This window comes from Mesoplodon bidens (assembly GCF_964165515.1).
Source record: "Mesoplodon bidens genome assembly, chromosome: 6".
NCBI classification, from domain to species: Eukaryota; Metazoa; Chordata; class Mammalia; order Artiodactyla; family Ziphiidae; genus Mesoplodon; species Mesoplodon bidens.
This window is the reverse complement of record NC_138162.1, coordinates 104,293,120-104,317,399: the sequence shown is the minus strand read 5'-3', so window position 1 is coordinate 104,317,399 and position 24,280 is coordinate 104,293,120. Positions and strand designations below refer to the sequence as shown.

The 24,280-nt window shown below is 53.9% G+C and overlaps 1 protein-coding gene across 2 annotated transcripts; it reads right to left on the bottom strand.

Moving 5' to 3' along the window:
* Positions 1 to 596: 596 nt before the first annotated feature.
* RHOBTB2 (Rho related BTB domain containing 2) lies at positions 597 to 20,701 on the bottom strand. Of its 2 annotated transcripts, XM_081237494.1 has the most exons (11): positions 20,146 to 20,701; positions 15,887 to 16,088; positions 15,150 to 15,253; positions 14,457 to 14,642; positions 12,783 to 13,801; positions 12,374 to 12,492; positions 9,617 to 9,767; positions 5,957 to 6,045; positions 5,027 to 5,132; positions 3,595 to 3,813; positions 599 to 2,011 (listed from the first exon to the last, which is right to left on the bottom strand). In XM_081237494.1, exons 2-10 carry the CDS (start codon positions 16,076 to 16,078, stop codon positions 3,596 to 3,598), a joined length of 2,184 nt encoding a protein of 727 aa, XP_081093620.1. In that variant the 5' UTR covers positions 16,079 to 16,088; positions 20,146 to 20,701; the 3' UTR covers positions 599 to 2,011; position 3,595. The 2 variants fall into 2 exon arrangements, with proteins under 2 accessions (XP_081093619.1, XP_081093620.1); XM_081237493.1 differs by having other exon boundaries at positions 597 to 3,813.
* Between the last annotated feature and the right edge of the window lie 3,579 nt (positions 20,702 to 24,280).

Below are 24,280 nucleotides of genomic sequence, written 5' to 3'. Positions count from 1 at the left end.
AGCCATGGCCGCTGAGCCTGCGTGTCCGGAGCCTGTGCTCCACAACGGGAGAGGCCACAGCAGTGAGAGGCCCGCGTACCGCAAAAAAACCCAAAAAACAAACAAACAAACAAAAAAAATATTTTGTAACCACTTCAGCCCTCTTTCCACCCTACCTATCTCTGTAGTATTCCAGTCGTGGCAAGATAATGTTATGGAAGTAATAATTCTCAGGTTTTTGGTCTTTTCCATCTCAGAACGTCGTGTGTCCAAGAGTGGCATGGCTGGGCCCAAACTAGAATTGGCTGAGTATTTAGACATGTTCAGGGCATGGTGTTCTAGTGGAGTTTCGTAGGGGTCCTACCTCGGTGGCATTGGTGCGGCAGCCCTTTCCCTGTTCCTTCCAGAAGTCACACTTTGCTGCCCCTCCCTTTCCTGGAAGTCAGGCGTTTCCTGCCTTTGCTGTTCCATCTGTGTAGGACACTCTGCATTCATCTTCAGAGGGAGAAATAAATGAATTATTGCCAATCACGCTTCACCTCACTTGTTCCTTTCTTGGAGGACTTCCTTAGGTGTCCATCTAAAGTATTAGCCTTGTCAGTGTTTGTCATGTTTATTTATTTAAGGTAAGCTGAATGAGAGCATGAAGTTGTCTTTTTTGTTTTATATCCAGTCCAAATAGCACCTGACCCACGATAGGCACTTAATAAGTGTTCCATTAGTGGTTGGGTATCTTTTCATGCTCCTCTCCATTGGAAGTTCCCACCTTGGAAGAATTTGTTGGAAATATCAAACAATACAAGAAAGGCCATTAGGTACAAAATATTCATGTGTTTATGAATTCATGACCAAATTAAATATGCAATTTTATATAAAAAGAGGCATGTGTGTGTGTGTGTGTGTGTTTCCTTCCCCCATCCTACTGTTCTCTGGAGCAGTGCTGAGTGACCCGGGTGCAGGGGTGTGTGTTCTTGCTGTGTGACCCGCTCCATCCTTCTCCCTTTTATGCCTCGGGCTCAAGCTTGCCCTGCATGGGTGTGTCTCCTGCTCTGACTCATGGATTTCTGGGCGCCAGGTTCCTGGGGGACTGGAGTCCAGCCCCTCCTCCCTCCCTCTCCTCCCTGCCCTTCCCCTGGGGGAGGGACCCCAGCCTGGCCCGGCTTCCCCACAGCCTCCGCAGGTGATGTCTCTGGGCCACACCTGGGCCTGCTGGGCTCCCTTGAGGTGCAGACCGGCTCTGACAGAGCTGCTGGGAAGGGGGGGGGGTGGGGCCCTGCTTGCTGGGGTCATTCTGTGACCCCTCACCTGGGGGCCTCCTGCAGCTCCTGGGCCACCACCCCCCCCCCTTTCTGTCCCCGCTGGCCTTTCTGCATCCTCATCAGTGGGCCCAGTGGCTCAGCCCTGCGACCTCTTGGAGCCCCAATTCCCTTCCCCTGGACCTTAGGGTCTGGCTCTCCCACCCACCTAGAGCTCCCAGGAGGCCCCCCGGCCCCTCCTCTGTCCTCCCCAACAGTGAAGGTGCTGGGGTCAGAGCTGCACCCCCCCCCCCACCTTGGAGGCTCCCCTTCTGCCCCGCCCATTGCTCCTCAGGCTCGCCCCAGCTCAGCGGCAGGGAGCTAACCGGCCACTAGAGGGCAGCACACGTCTGCTTTCCCAGCCCGCCACCAGGAGAAGGACTTGGAGGGGAGGCAGCCATGGCCTCCAAGTCTGGGGCTCCGACAACACGGGGCACAGCCACTCTAGACCCGCTTGACCTGCCACCTCCTGCTCCTTCTCTGGACGAGGACTTAATTTCAAATCCCTAGGTCTTGGCACCAAAAAACTGATGCAGAGTTTCCACTGTTTGTGGGTTTGCTCTATCCCAGACCTAAAGCCAGCCTCTTGGTGGTGGAGCCCACCTAGGGCCCTGGGACCGAAAAACCAGTTCCTCTTCCTAAAGCATCTTTCTTAGACGAGGTGACTCCTGAGCTCTGAGGCCAGGAGCTCAGTCTCTCTGGCTCCACCTTCATCAGAAGGGCTCCGTCTTCTAAATCTACAAAGGGTGTGGGGAGTGAAATACGAATCAGGATTAGAAAATGCGGAGAGGGTCAGTTGCAACCCAGCTTTTCCCCAATGGGGCTGCAAGCTACTGTCTTAATCCTCCAGTCCTCCAGTCTCCTCCCTCCTCTTCTCTGGACTGACCTTGGCTTTGCTCCTGTTCAATTCCCCCATTTTTTCTCCTTCCCTTTTATCACCAGCCAGCACTGAGTAAGGTCATGTGCTACGATCCTTCATTACAGGGTCTCCTATTCTCCATGTCAGTGCCTTTCTCCTGACCTTTGACCCCCACCACACCCCACCCCTCCAACACATTCATATGTTATGGAGTTACCCGATGAAGGTGAGGATAGCCTGATTCTCATGACGGGCGAACACACGGCTCCAACGCCACAGCGATTCCTGAGCCCACCCTCCCCCCACCCCAAACCTCATCCCCAGCATGCTGAAGGCATGCAACGTGCTGCCCAGGGTCAACCAGCAGGGCCGGAGCGTCCTCGGTCACAGCCGGTGACACTGCTTTCCTGAAAAGCACTGGAGTCATCTCTACCGCCTCAACCATTGCCTCATCCACACGGGGAACCCTGTTTGGCTTTATAGAAATGTAAGCCATACAGGGTCTTTTTCTGTTTTTCTTCCTTTGAGGGGATAGAGGCGACAATGTTTTTGTTGGTGGTGAGTCTGTTCATTGTTGTTTGGGGTTTTTTGCTAAATTTACCCCATGAGAAGCCGTGCTAACCAGAGGCAGGGGGAGGAGCCCAAAGGCTCATGGGATTGCTGTACCCAGGCCCCCATCACTGCCTTCCTTCTCTCCCCCTGTTCCAGCTGTTTCCTTTGGTTTCCATCTCCAAATCTGAGCGGTGAAGGAGGGGGGAGGAAGTGTCTCACTGCACCAAGAGGCGCTGCTTCTAGGCCTGCAGCTCTGAGCAACCTCTGCCGCCCTTCTCAGGCCTGGACGCCCACAGCCCTGGGAGGGATACTGGCAGAGGGCCAGCCTTCCACTTGCGGCCTCTGGCAGCTGCACCCCAGGGGTGGAAACCTTGAGTTGGGTTCTGAAGGCTTAATTTCTACCCTGACTTCTCCAGTGAGGATTTGAGTAGGTTCCACGTGCAAATGCCCACAAAACATTTGCAACCCTCCAAGTCCACTGATGCAAACACACGATCAACAGAGGTAGGACCCTGCCTGCTCACGGCCGCTCACGGGGAGAAGGCTGCCTCCGCAGACCAAGACACACGGCCTCACGGCTGGGGGAGTTTCCCTTTGATTCAAGGGCTCTCCGACCCAGAGACCAGAGGCCACAGCCCTCAGCCCTTTCCCCGCTCCCCACCTCCCAGGAGCCGTCTCCTGCCCTGCTGTGGAATCGGGACCTCTGCCCGGGCGCCTGTTCCGACCCACGAGGCCCGGCTCCTTCCTCTCTCTGCTGAGCTATGCTGGCTGGTGAGAGCAGCTCCTCCCCGTAGGGTCCCGGTTATGTGAGTCCTTTGTCCCTGGAAGGTGGAGGGGGCGATGCACAAGAGCAGAGGGGCAAGAACAAGTGGGGGCAACAGCAGCAGGGTCAGAAGAGGGTGGCAGCACCTCAGACCACAGCCGAGGAGGAAGATGGGGATGACGAGGACGTGGCTGAAGAGGACGGTGAGGAAGGACTGTTCCAGAACAGCCAGCGCCGCTTGGGCTGCCGTTTCAGGTGGAGATAGTCCTCCTTCTCACGCTCCTTCCGGGCCCGCTGGTAGTGATCTTCCTCCTTCAGGTACCAGACAGGCGGCCACCGGTGCTTCTCAAAATACTCCTGGTTTTCTGGAGCAGAACGCAGTAGGGCTTGATGAGGAGGGTGTCAGGAGAAGGGGCAGGAGGGACTCCCACCCCTGCCCTGCTGCCAAGGGACCTGCAGACGGCCTTCGGTCCTGCAAGGACCACATCCCTTCACAGAGCCCCCTAAAGAGAGTCAGGTGCCCAGGGAGTGGGGCCGATGGTACGTGCCGGGGAAAGGCATTCCCACTTGTGTGTTATTCTTCAAAGACAGAGGGAAGATCTACACAGGGCTTTAGTGTGTGCGGAGAATAAAGTAGGCTGAGGCAAAGGATGGGGGAGAAAGGGCAAGCAAAGCTGTCGGCGAGAAGATGCTCGGCTTGGCTGGGGCGACAGCAGAGGTGGCTGGCAGAGCTGGGGTTTCCGAGGCAAGTGGGCGTGGGGGTGTTGCAGGAGGTCAGACGGGAGGGGAGGCTGGACTGAGGGCTTTGGACCTATTCTGGAAGGCCGGCGGGGCACCACGGGAGTTTGGAACCGGGGGAGTGGTGCGATTGGAGCTGTGCTTTAGAAAGAAAATGCTAGAAGGGTGAAGAGGAGAGAATGGGGGTGGGAGAACTGGCAGGGTACAGCGAGAAGCTGTCAGCGGGGAGGGGGTCACAGCAGAGTGGAGGGCGCCCAGTGAAGACCTCAAGACGGAGCGGCAGGAACTCGGGGAGGCCAGCGACACCTCTCCCTGGACTCCATATGCTTCCTGTGGGCCCCAGGACCTGAGACATCAATTAAGCAGAGGCCAAGCTGCTGGGACCCCAGAGGATACCCAGACCTGTGCTGTCCAGGCTGTGACTTGTGCCCACTCCTAGGTTATGAAATTAATGTCATGGGTCATGAGCAGCATTAAAAACAATTGAGATATATTTCTATATGTGTACTGGGTCACAAGATAAAATGTATTGCTTATTGGGGAGTCTGATCCAAAAAGGTCTGAAAAATACCAACTCTAGTCTGACTGTTACTTATGAGAAACAGAAGCCCAGAGGGGCAAAGTGAGTTGCCCAAGGTCCCCGAGGGAGCCCTGCCCTCCACGCCAGCACTTTTCCCGGGCCCCCCTCTGCTTGGCTGGATGCACCTCTGCAGGCTGCTCCCCACCCACAAGGTCAAGTTAGGCCCAAGGGTCTTTGGCAGTCTCCGGGTGCCCTGGGGTCAGGTCAGAGATTTGGACCCAAGCAGACGGAGGAGCACAGGTGCAGCCGGGGGTGCTCACCTGGGGACATGGCCTTCATGTCTCGAGGGAACTTGCGACACACGTTGTTGTAGTTGGTGCAGATGTGGTGGAGACACCAGTCAGCCAACTGATACGCGCAGTGGAACTGGGAACAGATGGGAGCGCATCTGTGCTGGGACCCCAGGGGCGGGGTCTGCACACAGACATCTACAGTTGCCTTCGGAGCCAAAGCTTTGGCGCAGGTGGGCAAAGGCCCTGAGTCATAAGGACTCGAGAGGCACCTCGAGAGGCAAGGCCACACAGAACCATAAGGGAATGACGCTGGATTTGCTCCTTGGCACTGCCACGACCACCACCTCACCTCTGACCTGTCCCCGGCAGCCCCAGAAATCCACATTCCTATGTGGCGGCATCCTGCTGTGTCTGCCCTGCTCAGATATGACCCCTCGTCCTCCCCACTGTCAGGGACCAAAGCAGCCTGAACTAAGGTGCTGACAACCAGGCTTAGAAAACTGACTTCCCAGGTGTGTCTGCCATGCTTTAACTTCGTAAACTAACCTTTACTGGTAGAATTTCTGGCACCCTGAGGGCCAGTGTGGGAGATTTTGCTTGCCTGTTTGGGAAAATGGAGGCGGGAAGTTCATTTTAGATGGAGAGTCCACAGTGTGCCTTAACTGACCTCGGCAGGCAGCAACCACGTCTATACATGATTCTGGGCTTCCCTCCCCTGTCCTACGGTTTCCTGAAGTCTCCGTCCCTTCCCCCCATGGCCAGCCTCTCCTCTGGGCGGGGTAGGGTGTATCCTCTGGCCTGGAGGATGAGATGGGCTCTGCCCACTCTGGGCACCAAGTCTGACCATGGGTTCCCTTCCTACCCACCACCTCCCAGCCCCTCCCCATTCGCTGCCAAATGGGCAGACAGAGCCCAAAGCTGAGAATGTTGGAGAGATTCCTCCCCCTGCCATCCTACCTGAGCCAGTTCCAGGAACACAAGGACGTCCCCATCGATGTCTACCATCATCTGAGTTGCTTCCATCAGCCCGGTCACTGTGTATTGCTCTGTGACACACACACAGCCAGGAATGGGCTGAAGAACCACAGGAGTGGACAGGCACTTGCTTATCCCCCCTGGCAGGAGCCCATTGCAGGGCAAAGGGGTAAGTCCAACAGGCCAGGAAAGGCCACAGGAGATATGTCTGCTCCTACCAGTGAGGAAACTGGGATTAGAGCAAGACTTTCCAGGTGGAGTGGAGGTGGGAAGTGAAGGCGATCAGAATCACCTAAAAGGATTTTTCAAGCTACATATGTTGCACCAAGTAGTTACATAGGTGGGGTGAAAGCCTCCACCCGCCAGAGCAGCCACAGAAACTGATGGGCGAGGGTATTAAACCTCAGGTTTGCTGAGAACTATGAATTAGAACTAAGGATTAAACCAAGTTGTTCGTATTGATTTAAATTCGGTAACAAATTGTGTACTAACCTTGCATTTCATGTTAAAACGTTTCTATGGAAGAAGTAAACACTCTTAGTCCTGAATTTTAACTGTATCACTATAAACTCATAAATTATTTTATCTTTAAAAATATATTTCCCAGCTCAGTCCATGGAAAAGACCTAGAAACAAGAGCCATCCCAATAGCAAAAGCATCTCTAATGCACAGAGTGCAGCCTTGAAATCCATTTCCGACTACAAGAAACCAGGACGTCTTAAAGAAATGGCTGATTCCAGGTCTGGGGCAGGAAATGTACAAGAGGAACCTGGAACATCTTGTCATTCCAGATAATCAGAAAGCTCAGAGACTCTGCAGCCAACTTGAAGAGACTCCTACAGGCTAAGGGAGCAGTAGGGTATTTGAGCTTCCATAAAGCTAATTGCAGTTATTTGAAACCAACTGAGCATGTTCAAATCTGAGAGTTCATAAGCATACTTAATAATAAGAAACTAATTGGTCACTCTCAAAGGATGGTAGGAAAACAAATGTATCTTGAAAACTGGTAAATAAAAGAATCAAGCATTCACCTGCCTGTTCTACATGAACTATACCACTGGGTAAATGAACAGTAGGTGAGGGCAAGTTTCTCTCTTTTTAGAAGTATCCCAACAGATAAAGAAAAAAATGACTGAATTGGAATATTACCATTTCACAACACCTAATAAATTAACGGATCCAGGCAATGACATTCAATGGTTGCTAATGTCCCAAAAAGAGAGAAAAGCAGACAATCTATGCTTCTTGATGAAAAACAGAAACAATGTATGAAGTAGTCTTGCCAAAAGAAAACTGAACGTGAATCTGATCTAGCCTCTAGATCCAATGGCCAGTTTACAGGAAATATGGTGTACTATAGAAACGCAGTCAGTAAAAAAAATCTAGATTTCCTAGATCAGTGGGGTTTTTCCAACAAGTTGCAAGGGAAAGTTTTCTTCATGGATAAGGTACTTATAGATTAAAAAAGAAAAAACTTAAAGGATATATAAAAAAGAAAATCATGCTATAGTGTTTAAGGATGCACATTTGGATGATAAAACTATGGGGAAGTGTAAGGAAGTGAGGCCATAAAAAAGAGTAATAGGCAGAGTGGTTCCTCCTGGGGACGGGGGAAGGGCCTGTGGTTGGGAGGGACAGGTGAAGGGCTTCTGGTATGGCCGGCAAGGGTCCCTTTGCTTTGTAATACTTCATTAAGCTGACCATATATTATGTGTATTTGTGTCATATTTAACATTAAAAAAAATTTAAGCTTGGGACTTCCCTGGTGGTGCAGTGATTAAGACTCCATGCTCCCAATGCAGGGGGCCCGGGTTCGATCCCTGGTCAGAGAACTAGATTCCACATGCATGCTGCAGCTAAGAGTTCACATGCCACTGCTAAGCCACAACTAAGGTGCCCATGTGCCATAACTAAGGAGCCCACCTGTCACAACTAAGACCCAGTGCAACCAAATAAATAAATAAATGTTAAAAAAAATTTAAAGCTTGAATTAATAACTTCATAGGAAGCATATATCACTAAACACAAAGCACCACTTATTACACCATACTTGGCATTTTCCACTGATCTTCGACAAGGTACATACACAACACATTTTTAAAATATGTTTCTTGGCACGTATGGAGCATTTCACTGGAAAAGTCATTCAGTGTTATTTTCTATAAGCCTTTCCACGCAGCAGTGATTAACATTTTTAATCGCTACCTTGTGAAAATTACCCATGTGTGCTTAACCCATGGTGCCTATTTGACTTGTTTCTGATCGCCTGCCATGATGAAACAAACTTAAACACCTTTATACGTATTTTTCATGTGGGTCATTTCTTTGTAGATAGCCTTTCAAACGTTGAATTACTCGGTCTAAGAGTTTGGACAGTTTCCTGTGCTCTGGGAAGGCCACAGCACTTTTTCATGGATGGCCATGGATGACATATTGTTGCAGCTCTGATCTTTATTATTTATTTATGTATTTATTTATTTACAGGCCACACTGTGTGGCATGTGGGATCTTAGTTCCCCAACCAGGGATCGAACCCTGGAGTGGAAGTGCGGAGTCCTAACCAACCACTGGTCTGCCAGGGAATTCTGCAGCTGTAAGCATTAGAGGCCTCTCTCTCGCTCCCTGCCCTGAAGCCCTCGGTGCCCCCTGGATTCCCTCTGCAGAGGGAGTTAAGCTCCTGAATGTTAAGGCTCAGCTCTTAACATGTGGTTCTGGTCAATGATTTCTCCCTTCTTCCTGGGACCAAGTCCCACCTTCCAACTCATTTCTCATCATGGGATCACGGCTTCCCTCATAGCTCAGTCCCAGCCTTGATCATCTGCCCAGGGTCCCAGCAGCTCTGACACCGGGTCCTTCCCTGAACCTCAACTCAGTATCTGAGGCCCTGCTCTCTGCCCCCTGACCCGCCCAAGAATACTAACCTCGACATCAACACCAGTACAGGTAACAACGCCGATACCAACACAATGCAAATGTCGACTCCAACGTCAGCAGGCCCCAGACACCCCTCACCGGGATGGCACCATCTCTCCTCCAGCCCTTGGACCCCGAGCTCCTGCACCTTGGTCTCCCTCCTGCCTCAGTCCCTGCTCCAACCCATCTCTGGGGTTGGTCCATCCTGAAAGCTGAGCTCGAGCTCTCAGGATCTACAAGGAATCAAGGAGTTAGGAGCGGCAGGTCAATGTTTGCTGTCTATTTCTAGAAGAAGAAAGGGAAAGTGAAGGTGGAAGAGAAGAAGGAGGAAGAGGGAAAGGAGAAGGAAAAGGAAAAGGAAAAGGAAAGGGAGGAGGAAGGGGAGAGATGAGGAACGTGTTCTTTTCTTTTTGACTTCTTAAGCTTGCGTGAGTGCGGCCAGGCTAATAAGCACACCAGGCCCTGGCATGTGCTGGAGCCACTTTGCTGGGCCAAGATGCCCTCTGGAGAGAGCCTATAAGGTGATCCTACTGAGCATCCCTCTCACACATTTCTTTACATCCATGTCCTCACCCAAACCCCAATACGCACCGACGTATTTCACTTTATGTAAATGTACTCCCTGGGTGCTCGTGGCCTGTCCCCTAGGAGGAGACAGGTGAGAGAAGAAATCATGACTCCTGGGGGTCCCCGGCTCCTCCTCCCGGGAGGCCCCGGAGCTTAGTTACCTGTGAGGGCGACCAAGTGTGGCAGGCAGAGGCGGTTGGCCAGGATGATGAGCTTCATGTCGTCCAGGTCGGGGCTGGAGGTGAACGTGCCGGTGTACAGGTATTCCAGCACGGCCCTCATGCAGCTCTTGCTCGTGTAAGGAAACACCACCTGCGGGTGGGAAGGAACAGAGCAGCTGCGGCGAGGTCCAGCTTTAGGGAAAGAGTAACTCGGTTCCGAGGGACTCAGAAGGCTCTGGCCCACCGAGCTGGGCTACTCCCAACAGGCAGCCACCCCTTCGTGGCCCCTGGACCTGCTCAGAACCCCGCTTCCCCAGAGGCTGGTCTCCCACAGCAACCGCCTGTGCTGAGCCCAGCTGCTGAGCAGCTATGAGCAGGGCTCCAACAGCTTTTGTTGTTGTTGTTGTTGTTGCGGTACGCGGGCCTCTCACTGTTGTGGCCTCTCCCGTTGCGGAGCACAGGCTCCGGATGCGCAGGCCCAGCAGCCATGGCTCACGGGCCCAGCCGCTCCGCGGCATGTGGGATCTTCCCGGACCGGGGCACGAACCCGCGTCCCCTGCATCGGCAGGCGGACCCTCAACCACTGCGCCACCAGGGAAGCCCTCCAACAGCTTTTAAAAGGACCTGGACTCTTGCTAGCATCCTTCCAGCTTGGAGGATGTGTGAAGGAGTCCTTCTGGTCACCTGCACCCAGCCCCTCCCAGCCCTTCAGGGAGCAGTGCAAGTGGGATGCGAACGAGAAAAGCAGACACCATCTGGCGTCCCTGGGCTGCTTGAGGCTGCTGCTCTGGGCCTCTGGGATCTCTTCAGAGCAGCACCAACACAAACACTGCTTTCTCATCGGACGCCGGTCTCTCCAGGCTACACTGGGGATCTGCTGGAGCTTTACAGCTGCTTCTGTGGTAGTGGTGGGCCCCGCAGCTTTGGAGAGTCCCCAGCCTCACACTTTTACACATCCCAACCCAACTCACGCTTCAAGAAGCAGAGACGACTCAAACCTGAACCCCTCCACTTCGCCTACCGGAAGGACGTCCTTCCCAGAAAGTTTAGGACATCCCTCCTCTGTATCATAGGATGCTCCGCTGCACTGTTCTTCGTCTAGCTTTTCATTCAAGTGTTTGCTGAGCACTGACTAAGGGACCAGCGCTGAGGAGGGTACTCAGCAGAAGTAAAAGACCTAGTTGCTACACTCAAGAGAAACCACAAACCACCTGGGGAGACGGGGTGTGGACCCTCAGAACTTGAAGCCACTGCACAAAGAAGGACCTTGTTAATGGCAAGGCTGAGTGATGGACAGTCAATGTTGCAGGAGTTCAGAGAAGATGGAGAACAGGGCCATGGCCTGGGCTGCTCGGCTTGGCTGGGAGAAGGGAAAGGCGAGAACAGACTTGAGAGAATAGACTTAAGAGGATATTTCTAAGGACACACTGATAGGCCCCTTCCAACTCTGTGTTTCCAGTCTAGGTGCCCAAGAAAGCAGCAGTATCAGTGAGAACAGGGGGTTGGAGTGGCCCAGATTAAGGGAAGGGTGATTGCATGAAGTGTTTCTTTCTAGTTTCTGTATTCTGATGCTTTGAAATTGGGGGCCTTGCTGACCCTAGAGGGACTTCCTAGAGATAATAAAGGACTCACCTGAGATCATGCCTTTCATATGCAAACCAAACAATCCAGAGCCCACACGCCCAGTTATCTCCTTTATCTGCTCTCACACTCCAGGCTACTCTCTCCCTGCCCTAATTATCCCAGGGCCAGGTACTAGATGACTCAGGACAGCCCCTATGCCCCAGAGCCTGATGAAATTATTCCAACTAGCCAACCCTTAGCCTGTTTACCCTGCTTCACCTGTTCCTTCCCATGGAAGAGACAATAAAGTCTCTTGCCCACAGTTCCCCTTACTCGCTCTGCCTCGTGACCCAACCTGGTGCTTCCCTGCATGTCCCCACATGCTGTGTGTGCCCCTCCCATTGAGATCTGTGAGTATAACAATCTATCTTTTTTTTTTTTTTGCGGTACGCGGGCCTCTCACTGTTGTGGCCTCTCCCGTTGAGGAGCACAGGCTCCAGACGCGCAGGCTCAGCGGCCATGGCTCATGGGCCCAGTCGCTTCGCGGCATGTGGGATCTTCCCGGACCGGGGCAAGAACCCACGTCACCTGCATCGGCAGGCAGACTCTCTACCACTGCGCCACCAGGGAAGCCCCAACAATCTATCTTTTTAATGGCAGTTTTTTTCCTGATCTGTTGGCTTCACCATACCTCAATTATAATAAAACCTACATTTAAAAACAGTGATGGATTCAGTTTGGGACAAACTGAATATTTTTTCTAGTTATTTCACGTGGGTCCAGGAGAAAGCAAGGTACAATGTATACAGCCAAGGAACTGGAAGTCTTGAGTTCAAGTCCTACCCTCTCCTTTCTACCTACAGAGCTTTGCATGAGTCGCTTAACTTCTCAGGTCCTCACTTTCCTTACGTGTAAAGTGGGAGGCTACGCTATAGGAGTCACATGTGACACAATATAAGACAATGAATCGAAAGTGTCTTCTCAACTGTAGAGTTAAGATGTCACTGTAGTTCCCTAGTCTGGTAAACTGGAAAGCCCTTGGCTGTGGGAACCATCTCATAAACTTCTCTCGGGCCCATCACTCAGCGGCTTGCACATAGTCAAGGCTGAAGAAAGCACCATTAAGTGACAGATGCCTCAGATGGGAAGGGAGTAAGTCTCTCTCTTTCCCAACCATTCCCATCCTAGCCTTACCTCCCTGGTGGAACTCTCCACAAACGGCCCCCCAAACATGGCAGCCATCCAGTCACAGCTGGAAATCAACAGGGGCTTGTGGGCGCTGATGGTGCCATCATCCAGGATGAAGGTCACATCTGTCCAGGTGGAGAAGAGGCATCACGTGAGCACGTGGGGAAAGAATGTGGGACAACCAACCCCAAGGGTCAACAGTGCGCCCAGACAACCTGCTTGCTTCTGAGCCACAGGCTGTGAAGCACTGTGTGACCATGCTCTCAGGCTGGGGACACTGGGCTTCAGGGGCAGAGCCACTGTACCTCCTGGACATCAGCAGCTGAGATGACTTAGAATGCTACTTGGACCTCAGAAGGCTCCTGGAGGGAACTCCCCTGCCTTCTGGACATCAGCTCCTGAGCATGTTCCATACCTGAGAAGGTGCCTTTTGCCAAGCACTCCTTAACCCGGTTGGTCCGGCGGACGTGGAAGGCCTTGGTGATCTCCTGGTTCATGAAGGCTTCATTGTTGAGAATGTTGGCCACCATCATGCGCAGATCGAAGACCTCGAGCAGCTCAGCAATGTGGGCGATGTGCATGAGGTCCCGCTCGTTCTCGTCCAGCTCCCCTGTGTACAGGTACCTGAGAACAGCCCGGAAGGGCCCCGGCTGGATGGAGTTGTCCATTTTCACCACCACCATCAGCCGGGATTTGTAAGTCAGCGGATCCTCTGCCATCTCTTCCTGGATGCTCACAAAAGCTCGGCTCCAGGAAGACAGCACTCGACCCCTCCCAGGCAGGTACCCTGTCCCATTGCCCCGTAAGATCCCATCGCTAGTTGAAGCCCGGAGCCCAGCGGGCCCGGAGCCCCCGCTCTCCTCCACGCTCTCGCACACGTCAAAGCTGGCTGCCCGAAGCAGGAAGTCCCGGCCGTGGTGGTGGTGGTGATGGTGGTGGTGTTGATCAGGGTGACCCCGGTGGTCCTCCGGGCAAGGGCCCCCTGACCCTGAGGGGCCCCCCAGATCCCCCTCACTCAGGTCCATGAGGAACAGGTCGTAGAACTTGGAGGAGGAAGTGGAGAGGTAGATCTTGTGGGCAAAGATGCGCACACGCTCCTGCAGCACCAGGATGACGTCCGCGCACAGCGGGTCCTCCAGGAGGTGGGCGGGGCACTCCTCGCTGCTGGAGGGGGGGGCGGGCACCACAATGATGGGGGGAGGCGGCTTGGGGGGCAGGAAGGGGGCCTGCAGCAGGGGCCGCTGCACGTTGCGGAGGTGGGACTTCCAGAACTGCAGGTGCCGGCGGGAGATGAGCGCTGCCCGGATGGCGTTGTCAAAGACGTCCTTGACGCCGAACTGGGCCACCACGCTGGTCTCGTAGTAGGGGATGCCCAGCTCCTTGGCCACCTCCCGACCCTTCTCCGGGGGAAGGATCTCATTGGGCTTGATGGGCCTGGCAGGTTCAAGAAGGGAAGCCAAAGTCATGTTGGTGGTAGAGAGTCGGGGGCAGGGAAAGGCAGCTCTCCAGAGCCCGTCTGTTTTTCACCAGGCTGGAGGGTCTCTGCTCAGGATCTGTGTCCTAAGACCCATTCCTGCCCTGCTCATTTCCACTCCCTTTCTCCTCTGTCTCGCTAAATCCTACTAGTCCTTCAAGGCTCACTTCCAATCGCCTCTTCTTCCAGGAAGCCCTCCATATCTATGCCAGGCCCTGGTGATCTCCCCAGCTCAAAACAGTGGTAGCGATAACCACCTGTCTGGCAATTAGCGTGCAACATTCCACGTTGGTTTTTAACATGTTCACCTATCAAGTTCATCTTCCAGCAAGATTATAAGCTCCTTTCAAGCAAAGACTCCCTCTCCTTCTCTCCTCATGATGCTTAGCCCAGGATGGCCCACTCAGTGTGTAATAGATGGATAGCTGGATGGATAGATGGATGGATGGATGAATGAAAGAATGAGAACTCCTGTTGTCTCCTTACATGAGCTCGCTTCAAATGGAGGGAGAGATGTAGGCTTAGTGGATTCCCTCAGGACTGAGCAGGAAGCCTAGAGACATGCCCCGCCCCCCATCTGCCACCTTCCCCTCCCTAGGCACCAGCACCCCCTACCTAGCCAAGGGTCTCCTGGCCCTATTGACAGCCTCCAGGTCGGCGTAGCGCAGGTCCAGCTGGCAGCCCACCAAGATGACAGGCGCTCGGGGGCAGAAGTGTTTGATTTCTGGGTACCACATGGTCTTGACATGGTGGAGGGAGTTGGGGTTGGCAATGGAGAAGCACAGAACCACCACATCGGATCTGGCGGTGGGAGAGTGAGGTTACAGGCAAAGAAAGCTAGTGGTAGGTTACCTGCCCCTGGAACGAGCACCTGCACCCCCTACACTACAGTCCCACGTCTGTCATATGGATCTGCTCACACGATCTTACCCAAAACGTATAATAACAGAACCTCTAGTTTATGCACCCCTAACTTAGCATTTTAGAGCTTCCAAAGACTCTTGTTTTGACCTCACAGCTCTCTTGTGAGTTAGAAATGACCACTTTTTATCTCATCTGTGAAAACTCATCTCAGAACAGCTCTGCTAATTGCTCAGAGTTCCAGAGCCACTGCTTAACAGGGTAGGACTCAAACCAGGCATCCTGATCGCAAGCCACCCAGGCTGCCGCCCCCTCGCGGGTCTGCCCGTGCTGCTTTCTCCACTCCTTCCTGCCAGGCTTAGTGTCACAGAGGCGCTTCATACCTCGGGGAAAGCAGGGAAAAGCCATCCACTTGGCTCCCCGCAGGCAGCCAGGGGCCTTCCCTACCTCCCATAAGCAAAGCGACGGTCTTTGTGGTGATCTCCAAAGGTGTCCCAGAGGCGGAGGGACACGCTGACATCATCTACCACGTCTCGGGAACGTTCCAGCACCTGTGGGGGCAGGGAGGGGGACGGGAATCTAGGGCAACGGTTCTTGGAGGCCCTGCGTGCCTGCTCACTCCTGAGGGTCCTGCAACGTGGGGGCTGGAGGGACAGCTAGTGTCTCCAACGTGTGCCTTAAAACACCTTCATCCAGGTGCCATCTCTGCAGACTCACTAACAAGAGCTGGCCAGGAGGTGAGAGACTCTCAGAGGGCAGACTGTTATGGAAGCGGACGGGACCTCTCAGGGAGCCTGCCTTTGTTCCCAACTGTACCTGCCAACTGGACACATCCGAGCCTCTGATCTTTTGGTATCATTAGCTGGCAGCTTCTTTCCTACCGCCAGCTCTCATCTCTCCAAAGCACCACCCCTTTCCCCCCTTCAGGGCTCCCCATTATTGGGGGCTATGATTACACAAGATGCTACGCCCCAGGCACCAGCTCAGCCGTGCAAAACACAAAGGGCCAAGGACCCCTCCCCTGGAGGGGGGGGGGTTCCTCTCAGGCCTCCCTCCCGGGGCTCCTTGCTCTTCAGCTGCCTCCACCCGACCCCTAAGGGGCTTCCGTGAGCTCAGCACAGGCCCCGTTTGGAGTGATCCCTGCGGAAGAAGCCCAGATGCGCGGCGTGGACGCCCAGCCTTACCTCCTGACACACCCGGTACTGGTCGATGGCCCAAACTGTGGGCACGTGGGTGGCGAGCAGCTGGTACTGGGTGAGGGTGGCATTGCAGGCCCGGGCACAGATGAGCCTGGTCTTGCCCACAGCGTTGTCCCCCACTACCACGCACTTGATGGTCTCTACGTTTGGCCTTTCATAATCCATGTCAGAATCCATTAATTGGGACCTGGGGGAGAGGAGAGAAGCAGTGGAGACAGCTCTGCATGCCAGCCCCCGGAGGGCCGGGGCCAGCTGATCTCCTCAGCCAGGGCTGCCCCCTCTCCAAGCATCTGAGCTGAGGGGAAGAGGAAGGAGCAGGCGGCTTTCTGGCCAAGAGCCCTGCAGGGGCCGAGGAGATGGGAGCCCCTTCAGGCTGAGAGGCGCAGCTCCAGCAGGTGAATCTCTGGTCTCCCTCCTGTTGCCGCCATCCTCCGGTGGGGCTTCGGGATGGGGGCGATGCCTGAGAGAGATGCCAAGGCGGAGTCTGCCCAGGGCCAGTCCCCACCCTCCCGGGAAGAGAAGTGTCTGCCTAGGAAGCTCAGTCATCATCCGCTCTCCTTCTCCAGCCAGCAGGGCTGTGGCGGCAGAACAACAAACAGCTGAGAGAAGCGGAGTCACCGCCAGGTCCCCACCCCTTCCCAGCATGCCCTAGGGCAGGGCCGCTTTAAAATTTAATGGACTTGTCAAAGCTGGGCAGCAGCTCTCCTGGCCTCCACCTTTGTCTCTCTCCCTCCCTGGTTGTGGATTTCCAAGTCCCAGCCTGCTCATGGCTATCCTTTAACCCCGGCCCCCTTTATGGAGATGCCAGAGTTTTTCAGCCCAGGCTCTTTGGGCTGAGGGGGCTTCTGGATGCACCTGAGCAGTCCACAGGCCTCCCCTCTCCTCCTCTGGGTCTGTCCCGTTGCCTACGTGGCTCACTCAGCAGCAGGCCCTGTTTTGAGATGGCAGTGGGGGTAACTACGGGCCTGGGATGATACACCCCACGGCTAATAGACCAATGGGCCTTCCCATCCCCTACCCAGGCCTACCCTCCAAGCATCCAGCATCCAGTTTCAGGGGAAGTGAGATACACTCCTTTTCGCACTTCTCCATCCTGGGGAGGAGGATTCTCAGGCTGGAAGCCCCCAGACACTGGCAACCCTGGAAGGATGCTCGCTAACTTGACTGCATGGGTAATGGGGAAGCAGAGAGTCAGAAAGTTGGGCCTGAATTTCTGGGCAAATATTTGCCTTAGTTTCCTTCTGTGTTGGGTAGAGAGGAAGTGGCTTGCCCACCCACAGAGAGGGATTGCTCAAATTAACAAACAGAAGTCTCTTCTGTAGTCAAAATGTCATGTCAGTGTTTAAACAGCTGTCACCAGGAGGGGGCCCTAGGCTTGAAGGGGCTTTTGCTGGCAGCCTCCCAGTTGGCATCTGCCTCCTGGAAGAGTTGAAGAGAGAGGGTAGGGGTAGGTGCAGGCGTCATTCGGAAGCTTGGTTTTGCCAGGGTCACTGGCCTGCCCCTGCTCACGTTCCCTGTGCGCCTGAAGTCAGCCGGGGGTTGGAGCAATTTGGAGGAATCCTTCCTAGGCCAAGGAAGGCTGAGCTCAGAGGAGTCCTGGAGGCTGCCCAGGCACCCTCACTGCTGAGCCATCCAGTCCAAGAGTCAGGCCACCATGCTGGCTGTAACTGGATGCCAGCATGCAGGAATGCAGACCTGAAATATCCAAGTAATGATGGCAACTGGGATTTGCTCGAGTAGATGCATCGCAGCCACCTAAGCAAAAAGTACAGCAAGGGCTTTTCAGTGAGACAAGCGCCTCCCCCTTCTTGGAATTTTACAGGATCTAAACAACAAGGGGTCTCTGTGCAGGTTCCCCCCGCCCCCCCGCCAGTCTCCAGCGCAACCATCTGCCTCATTCCTTCTCCTTCCTCTGCCCCTGCTCGCCCTCCCCAGCAAGCAACCTCGATTCTACCGACCATCTTGCCTCCCCGCTGCTCTCTCTCCTGAACTGAGGACCGGGGACCCCATGTTGACAGCTCCTGGTCTCAAGTCAGGCAGCGGGGAGGATGTGTTGGCGTTAGAAGGAATCTTCTGGGTTGTGGTTTCTGTTTTATCGACTGAAGAACAAAACAGATAGAATCCCAAATACAAATACATGCAGCTGTAGGAGAAAGATAAAAACCTACTAGCCCACAGAACTTCTTTCTCAAATTCAGATTCCAGCAGCATGGAGGTGTGTAGGCAGAAGGGGGGGATGAGGAGGTATGGAGCAGGCATATCAGTCCTTACATCCAGGAGCAGCTGGATGGCGAGGAGGACGTCAAAACACCAGCAGAGCAGTTCAGTGCTGGTCCAAGATCATCGAGTCTATGACTCAAACACTCAGGCACACCTTATGCACCTCTATGGTTAAGTAGCGGGGACAGCTAAGCAACAAGCAGGAGAGAGACACTGTGCTGTGAGTTTAGCCAGCAGACCTGCTGGGTGCAGCTCCAGCTGAGCAGCCCCTCCCCATTCATTCCCCAGCTGCCCCTGAGTCCTTCCCCTGCTTGTCCTTTGACTTCCTCCTGATTTTTATCATTCTCACCCACTCCACCCCTGTGCCAACTACCTGACTGGCAAACTTCATTGTCAGATCTGGGGAAGGGCAAATCACTTCACTTCTCTGGGCCGCAATCTGCCCTTCTGGAAAATGGGTATGAGGGCTCCCGAAGAAAGTCTCCTGAATCTTGGTAAATCCATGCCAAGAGAGCCTGGGCCGAAAGGAGGTATTTGCCTTCTTATGTAATGTGGTATTATATAATGCTGGATTACATATCTATATGTGTAATTATATCTCTCTTTAAGATACACACTGGCCCAATTAAGCCAGCAGAACTCTTAGTCTAATCAGGCCTGTCTTTAAAAGGACCTGTACTGGAGATATGGTGCCATTGCCAACAGTAATGTAATTTTTGCTCAAGAATATTGCTACTTTACTGTATCACTGCTTATGTACAATGGCACAACCCACTCAGTAAGCTTCTCAACTTCCCCTTTCCTTCTGGCACTCTCTCCTTCAATGACTCTAGACTTTTCTGCACAATTGCCTCATCCCCATTCCTTTTCTGAGCCTCCTGACTAACCTCCGTACGCTATGGCTTCCTCGCCACCCTGCTCTGGCTATCACGACCCCCAGGCCACTCCTCCTTTCCCTCAGTGATCCCAGCTTCACGTTGGTGTTCCCTTCCCACCCCATCCCACAATCCCTGTTCCCTTCTCCAAAAACGGCCTCCTGCCCACTGCTCTCCCAGCTCTTTGAACTCAGGACAGGCCAAAATGAAAGGTGTGCTCAGATTAGCTGCAACACTCGTGGGCTCCCAGTCCCACACCCACACACCTACACACACTCTTTGCAGAGCCCAGAAAAGCCCCTCTTTCCCTCCCACAGCTGATAGGAGGCTTGTTCATCTGTAGCTGCCCTAGTCTAGTTGTCAAGGAAACAAGAGAATCTCCCTGGGAGCCTGCTTTGTCTCCTAGCAACCAATATCCCACATCCTGCATCTTACACAAAATACAAAATATCTTGAAAATGAAGGTAAAAATCAAGGAGGATGTATACGACCAGGAAGAGAAAAGCAGAGAGGGTGGCCTTCCAATTAAAAGCGGCTCCCACCCAGGTCACTGACATTGTAACATGGGGGAAGGCAAAGAGATGAACCCCTCCACAGACCCGATGGGCAGCGGGGCCCAAAGGGATCCTGAATGGTCATATTAACAAAAAATACAACCCTAAACACTGAATAAGCCTCTTCAAACATCAACAAACAGCCCTAAGGATTTCTCCCAGTAGTTTGCCAGAACTCAGACGCACAGACTGCAATGGAGTGTGTTGAAAGAAACATCTCCAGAACAGCGAGCAAAACACATTCCACTGGTTTTTAAAGGAAACATTTCCAACACCCTGGACCTTTTTTCCTGCACGCTGTTCTGCACACACATACAAAATAAAATTTTTTCTAAAATTTAAATGGGAAAGGGGGAAGGCCACGACATGCCACGGCAATCAAGTCATCTTCCCTTCCCTAGATAAACCAAGAAAATGTTAGTCCCCCGCCCCCTAAGACCCCAGCAGCCGAAGTTATAGCCCAGGCAAGAGCGGAAGCCCAAGGGAAGTCAGGAGGGGCGCAGAGAGGGCCCGGGAGGACGCAGAAGGGGGTAAGCGGCGCGTTTCCAGAGGCTGCTTGCAACCCAGCCATAACAGAAATTAATCATTTACTTACACCGCTACATGTGACGGGGTAATTTCTAGTGTAAGGAACACATCTCTTCCTGCTAAGCACGCTCATTTTAGTGAAATGGCTGGGGTCACTCCGCGGGTGCAAGTTAGGACGATGCCGGCGCCGTCGCGCTGCTGCCGCTCAGGTTCCGTGCCCGGTTCGCGTTAGATCAAAAACTCTGACAGAGCAGCCCGGGCCGGACGGCGGGCAGGGAGCGGCCACGCGCGCGGCACTGCAGCCATTGCCTCTTCCGGATCAGCATCTCCCCGCGCCCCCGGCGCCCAGTGTCATGGAGGCGCGCCGGAGCCGGGCAGCTGGCGGCCGCTCCGACCTCCGCGGCTGGGCCGCGCCACCGCCAACGGTCCTCTGGCTGCGGAGGCTGGAGGCGGCGAGCAGGAGTGGGCTAGAGTGGCGAGGCCGCCACTGCTACGCGCCCGGGCCCGCTCCGAAGGCGCGGCCACGAAGACGCCTAGCGCCGCAGTCCCAGGGACCGCTCGCGACCTCCTTCTTTCATTCACAAAAAAGAGAAAGGGGAAAAAAAAAAAAAAGAAAGAAAGAAGGCAGGAAAAAAAGGTGGGGCAAAATCGTACCCAGGACGCCAGCCGTGACAGGTGCCGCCCATCTCGGCGCTCTGTTGGTGGAAAGGGGTCGGTGGGCGGGGAAGGGGCGGAGAAAGAAGGGGATTGGGCGTCTCGGAGGCCCCGCCCCCTGCCCCGCCTCGCGACGCCACTCACTCCTTCTCCTCTTCCTCCCATCTCCCCCCATTCCGGGAGGGAAGCGGCGTAGAGGGTCTCGGCTCGGCCCTCGTGCTTGGGCAGCGACCCTCTACCTGGCGAGGATCAAAACCTCACTGGACTCCCACGGGGTTCCCCCCTTTCCTCCGGAAGGCTGAGAAAGAACTCCTAGAGCATCCTAGTCCGCCCTGAAAGGGGTGCGAGTTAGGGAAGGAGAACTCGACATTTTTGCCTTGACCCTTACTTAGCCCCAGGCCTCCACCGCTTCCCATGGGAAAAGGAAGACAGCGTTTCCTCTGCCGGCAGGGGCGTTTTTCTGGCATTGGAGGGCCTTCCTCCCTCCATCACCACCCCTGCAGCTACAGCCTATGTCTCCAATTTCCGTGGCCCTGAATGAGTTTCAGGGTGGGGCCCTGTACCACCTGCACTTGTTTCCCATCTAAGCCTTTTGCCCCCGTCCCTCTTCTCCAGCAGGCTCCACTTCCATCCCACATTCATCCTATTGCCACCTGGCGTTCACCGGTATCTTCTGCCCTCTGAAAGAAATGCCCCGAAGACACTAGCCCTGGAGACATTACCTAAGGAAACTTTGGGCTCTCTGTCTCAAAATTCTGTAAAAATAGATTACAAGGGATGACATCTGTAATGTGAGTGGTCCTCAAAGGAAGTTTCCATGTTCAAGGCTAGTTTGATTATGAGGATCTTGACTGCTAGTAATTACAGTAGTCAGCTCAGTCTGGTTTTATCCATCTTGTCGATTACCTCTGGACAATTTTTAAAGCCCAGATTGACGTGCCTCCCACTTAACCCCCTCCGTCACACCTCCAACTTGTGCTCTGAGAATGCAAATCCACTTTAATACTAGTTTCTGCAACATATAATTGCCAAAAAATAAAGCCAAATAAAAAATGAATTTTGTATTGTCAAGCATGCTTCCCATCTCTGAATGCATATAATTGGAAGTTGCCCACCAAGGTGTTCATGCTTTCCGGCCTGGTCCACGTTCAGTAAGTGCATGATGGGTAAGGGATGCTTCCCCCACCTCCTTCTGAATCTACCTAGAGTTGGAAAAGAGATTAAGCATGATCGAGGGTGCTACTAGTTAGGATCCCCTCTTCATAAAACAGAGTAATGGTTTGAACACAAGCTTAGGAAAGAAACTCAGCTGTGTACAGGTGTGCTCCTCCCACAGGTTTGGTGTTGAAGAGCCTCACCCCATCCTCTGCGCCAAGAGCACAGCATGAGATCTCTGCATGGGCACCATGGCGGGGCCAGGGTGTCTGACATCCTCCTGATCCCTCCACCCACTCCAGAGCGCCAGCCTGTTGGCTTCATGTTTCACACATTCCAGCAACAGGCAGAGCCCCAATGCAGCACAGAGCAGGAAAAGAGAACTGACCTCTCCCCAAAGTCATGGGGCAACAGGGCTTGCAGCTCTGCGCCCTTTCTCTTTTTTGGAGGAAGAGACACCAGATCCCAGCTTTTTCTCCTCATCAGGGCAACTGAAGATTCTCAACTCCAGAGGCAGATCGCTATCAAGACCCAGCCTTCAGCCTCTGCCCCAACTGTGGCCAATGCCAGGCCTTCTTCCCACCCAACCCTGGCCCTCAATTCACGCCTCCCACCTACTCAAGACAGCCTCAAGATCTTGGCTCCCATGTTTGCTTCATCTTTGCCAGCCCTCCAATGGAAAAAGGGCCATTCCCTGAGGCTGGGTCCCTCGCCAGCAACCAAGGAGTTGTCAGTGGCCCGCTCTGAGCCCCCTGTCCCAGGCCCCAGCTCCCAGCCCTCAGCAGCCTCTCATAGTGCAGATGGCCTGCCCCCCTCCCCCTCACCTTGCACCCCGCCCACCCCAGCCCTGGGGCGTCCATTTTCCTCGCTTCAGATTACAGTCATTCCTTGGTATCTGCTAGGGATTGCTTTCGTGAGCCCTCCGGGAATAACAGAATCCTCAAATGCTCAAGTCCCTCATATAAAATGGCAAAGTACAATGCATACAGTTGGTGTTCCCTATTCTCAGGTTTCCCTGCAGATGCAGAAACCTGTGAATACGAAGCACCAACTGTATACATAGTTACTGGAAAAAAATCTGCCTATAAGTGGACCCGCACGGTGGAAACCCTTGTTGTTCAAGGGTCAGCTGTATGTCTCAAGTCAGGCCTGGGTGGGAAGCTTTTCTAGAAAGGCTCCTGGCCTTTCCTCTCTGCCTCCTGCTTCCTTCTGTTACACACACCACACACACACACACACACACACACACACACACACACACACCAGCCCCCTCTTCCCAGTTTCTGCAGCTTGGAACCATTGTGTGTTTCTTTGGGGCACTTCAGGACGGGCTGTTGACTCCTCCGTATCACTGGCTGGCTGGGTGTCCGCACTGCCTTTCTGCTGGTGGCCCAGGCAAGGACCTTCCTCGCCAGGCTTACTTGCCCTGAGGGGACAGCGCCTGGCTGCAGCCTGAGGGGTTCTTTCCCTTCTAGTTTCCCGCCTCCCCCAAAAATCTCTTCCCTTACCACAGTCCTCTTGTGATTCCTCCTGCCCAATGACATAAACCCCTTGAACTTGTCCCCCAAAGTCACCCACCCCCTCCATCTATCCCCATAACCACCCTCCTCCAGGACATCAAGCGCTGCCGTTTTCCTGAAGCCCGTGAGCAGGAGGCTGGTCTGGGGAGAGAACTCTCCACCTGGTTCTCAGGAATGCACCCATGCAACAGGCTCTCAGCCAGTGCCACCAAGCCCTCCTCTCCCTGTGGCTCTGAAAGTCCCTCCCTGGTACCAGCCCAAGCTATGCAGACCCCTCCCGCTGTGCCTTCCTCCAACCTGCACACTCCATTTGCTTCCCAAGCAGCTTCAGCCCTTCAACTATTTGTGGGCTGCTAGGCTGTCTTCTCTCCGCCCCTCTCCTGGAACGCTCGAGCCTCTGTGAAGCCCACCCCAGAGGCCTTCTGACGTGGGCTGACCCTATCTCCAGCAATGCGTAGAGTCAGAGGCTTCTCAAGATGCAGAGCCCCTGCAGGGTGAAGGAGCCGAATCTGGAAGCCTGGAGTCTCTCAGCCTCCTTGCCCAGGGCTCGGGGGGAATTTCAGGTCTCTGCGAGGAGACAGGAATCTTCTGGGCCTTTGCTCAAGGGACTCCCTCAGCCTGAACACCCTTCCTCTTTCCACCCCCTTCACTTGGATAATGCTTACTCCTCCTTCACATCTCAGCCTAGATGTCACTTCCTCCAGGAAGTCTTCCATGAGTATCCCCTGCAAAGTCTAGGTTCCCTGCCCTTCCTCTACACTCCCCTAAGAACATCAGTCACCCTGCTGTATCATTGGGACTCTCTGTCCCCCACAGTACTGAGGACGCTTTAGGGAAGGGACTGTGCTTATTCAAAAGAGTACCATCCGTGCT

Coding starts and splice junctions, on each gene's coding strand:
- RHOBTB2 (XM_081237493.1), bottom strand. CDS start 16,078: ATGGATTCTGACATGGATTATGAAAGGCCAAACGTAGAGACCATCAAG. Junction 6,046..9,616: donor ACACTTGGTCGCCCTCACAG/GTAACTAAGCTC, acceptor TGTGTGTCACAG/AGCAATACACAGTGACCGGG. Junction 3,814..5,026: donor CATGAAGGCCATGTCCCCAG/GTGAGCACCCCC, acceptor GTTCTGCTCCAG/AAAACCAGGAGTATTTTGAG.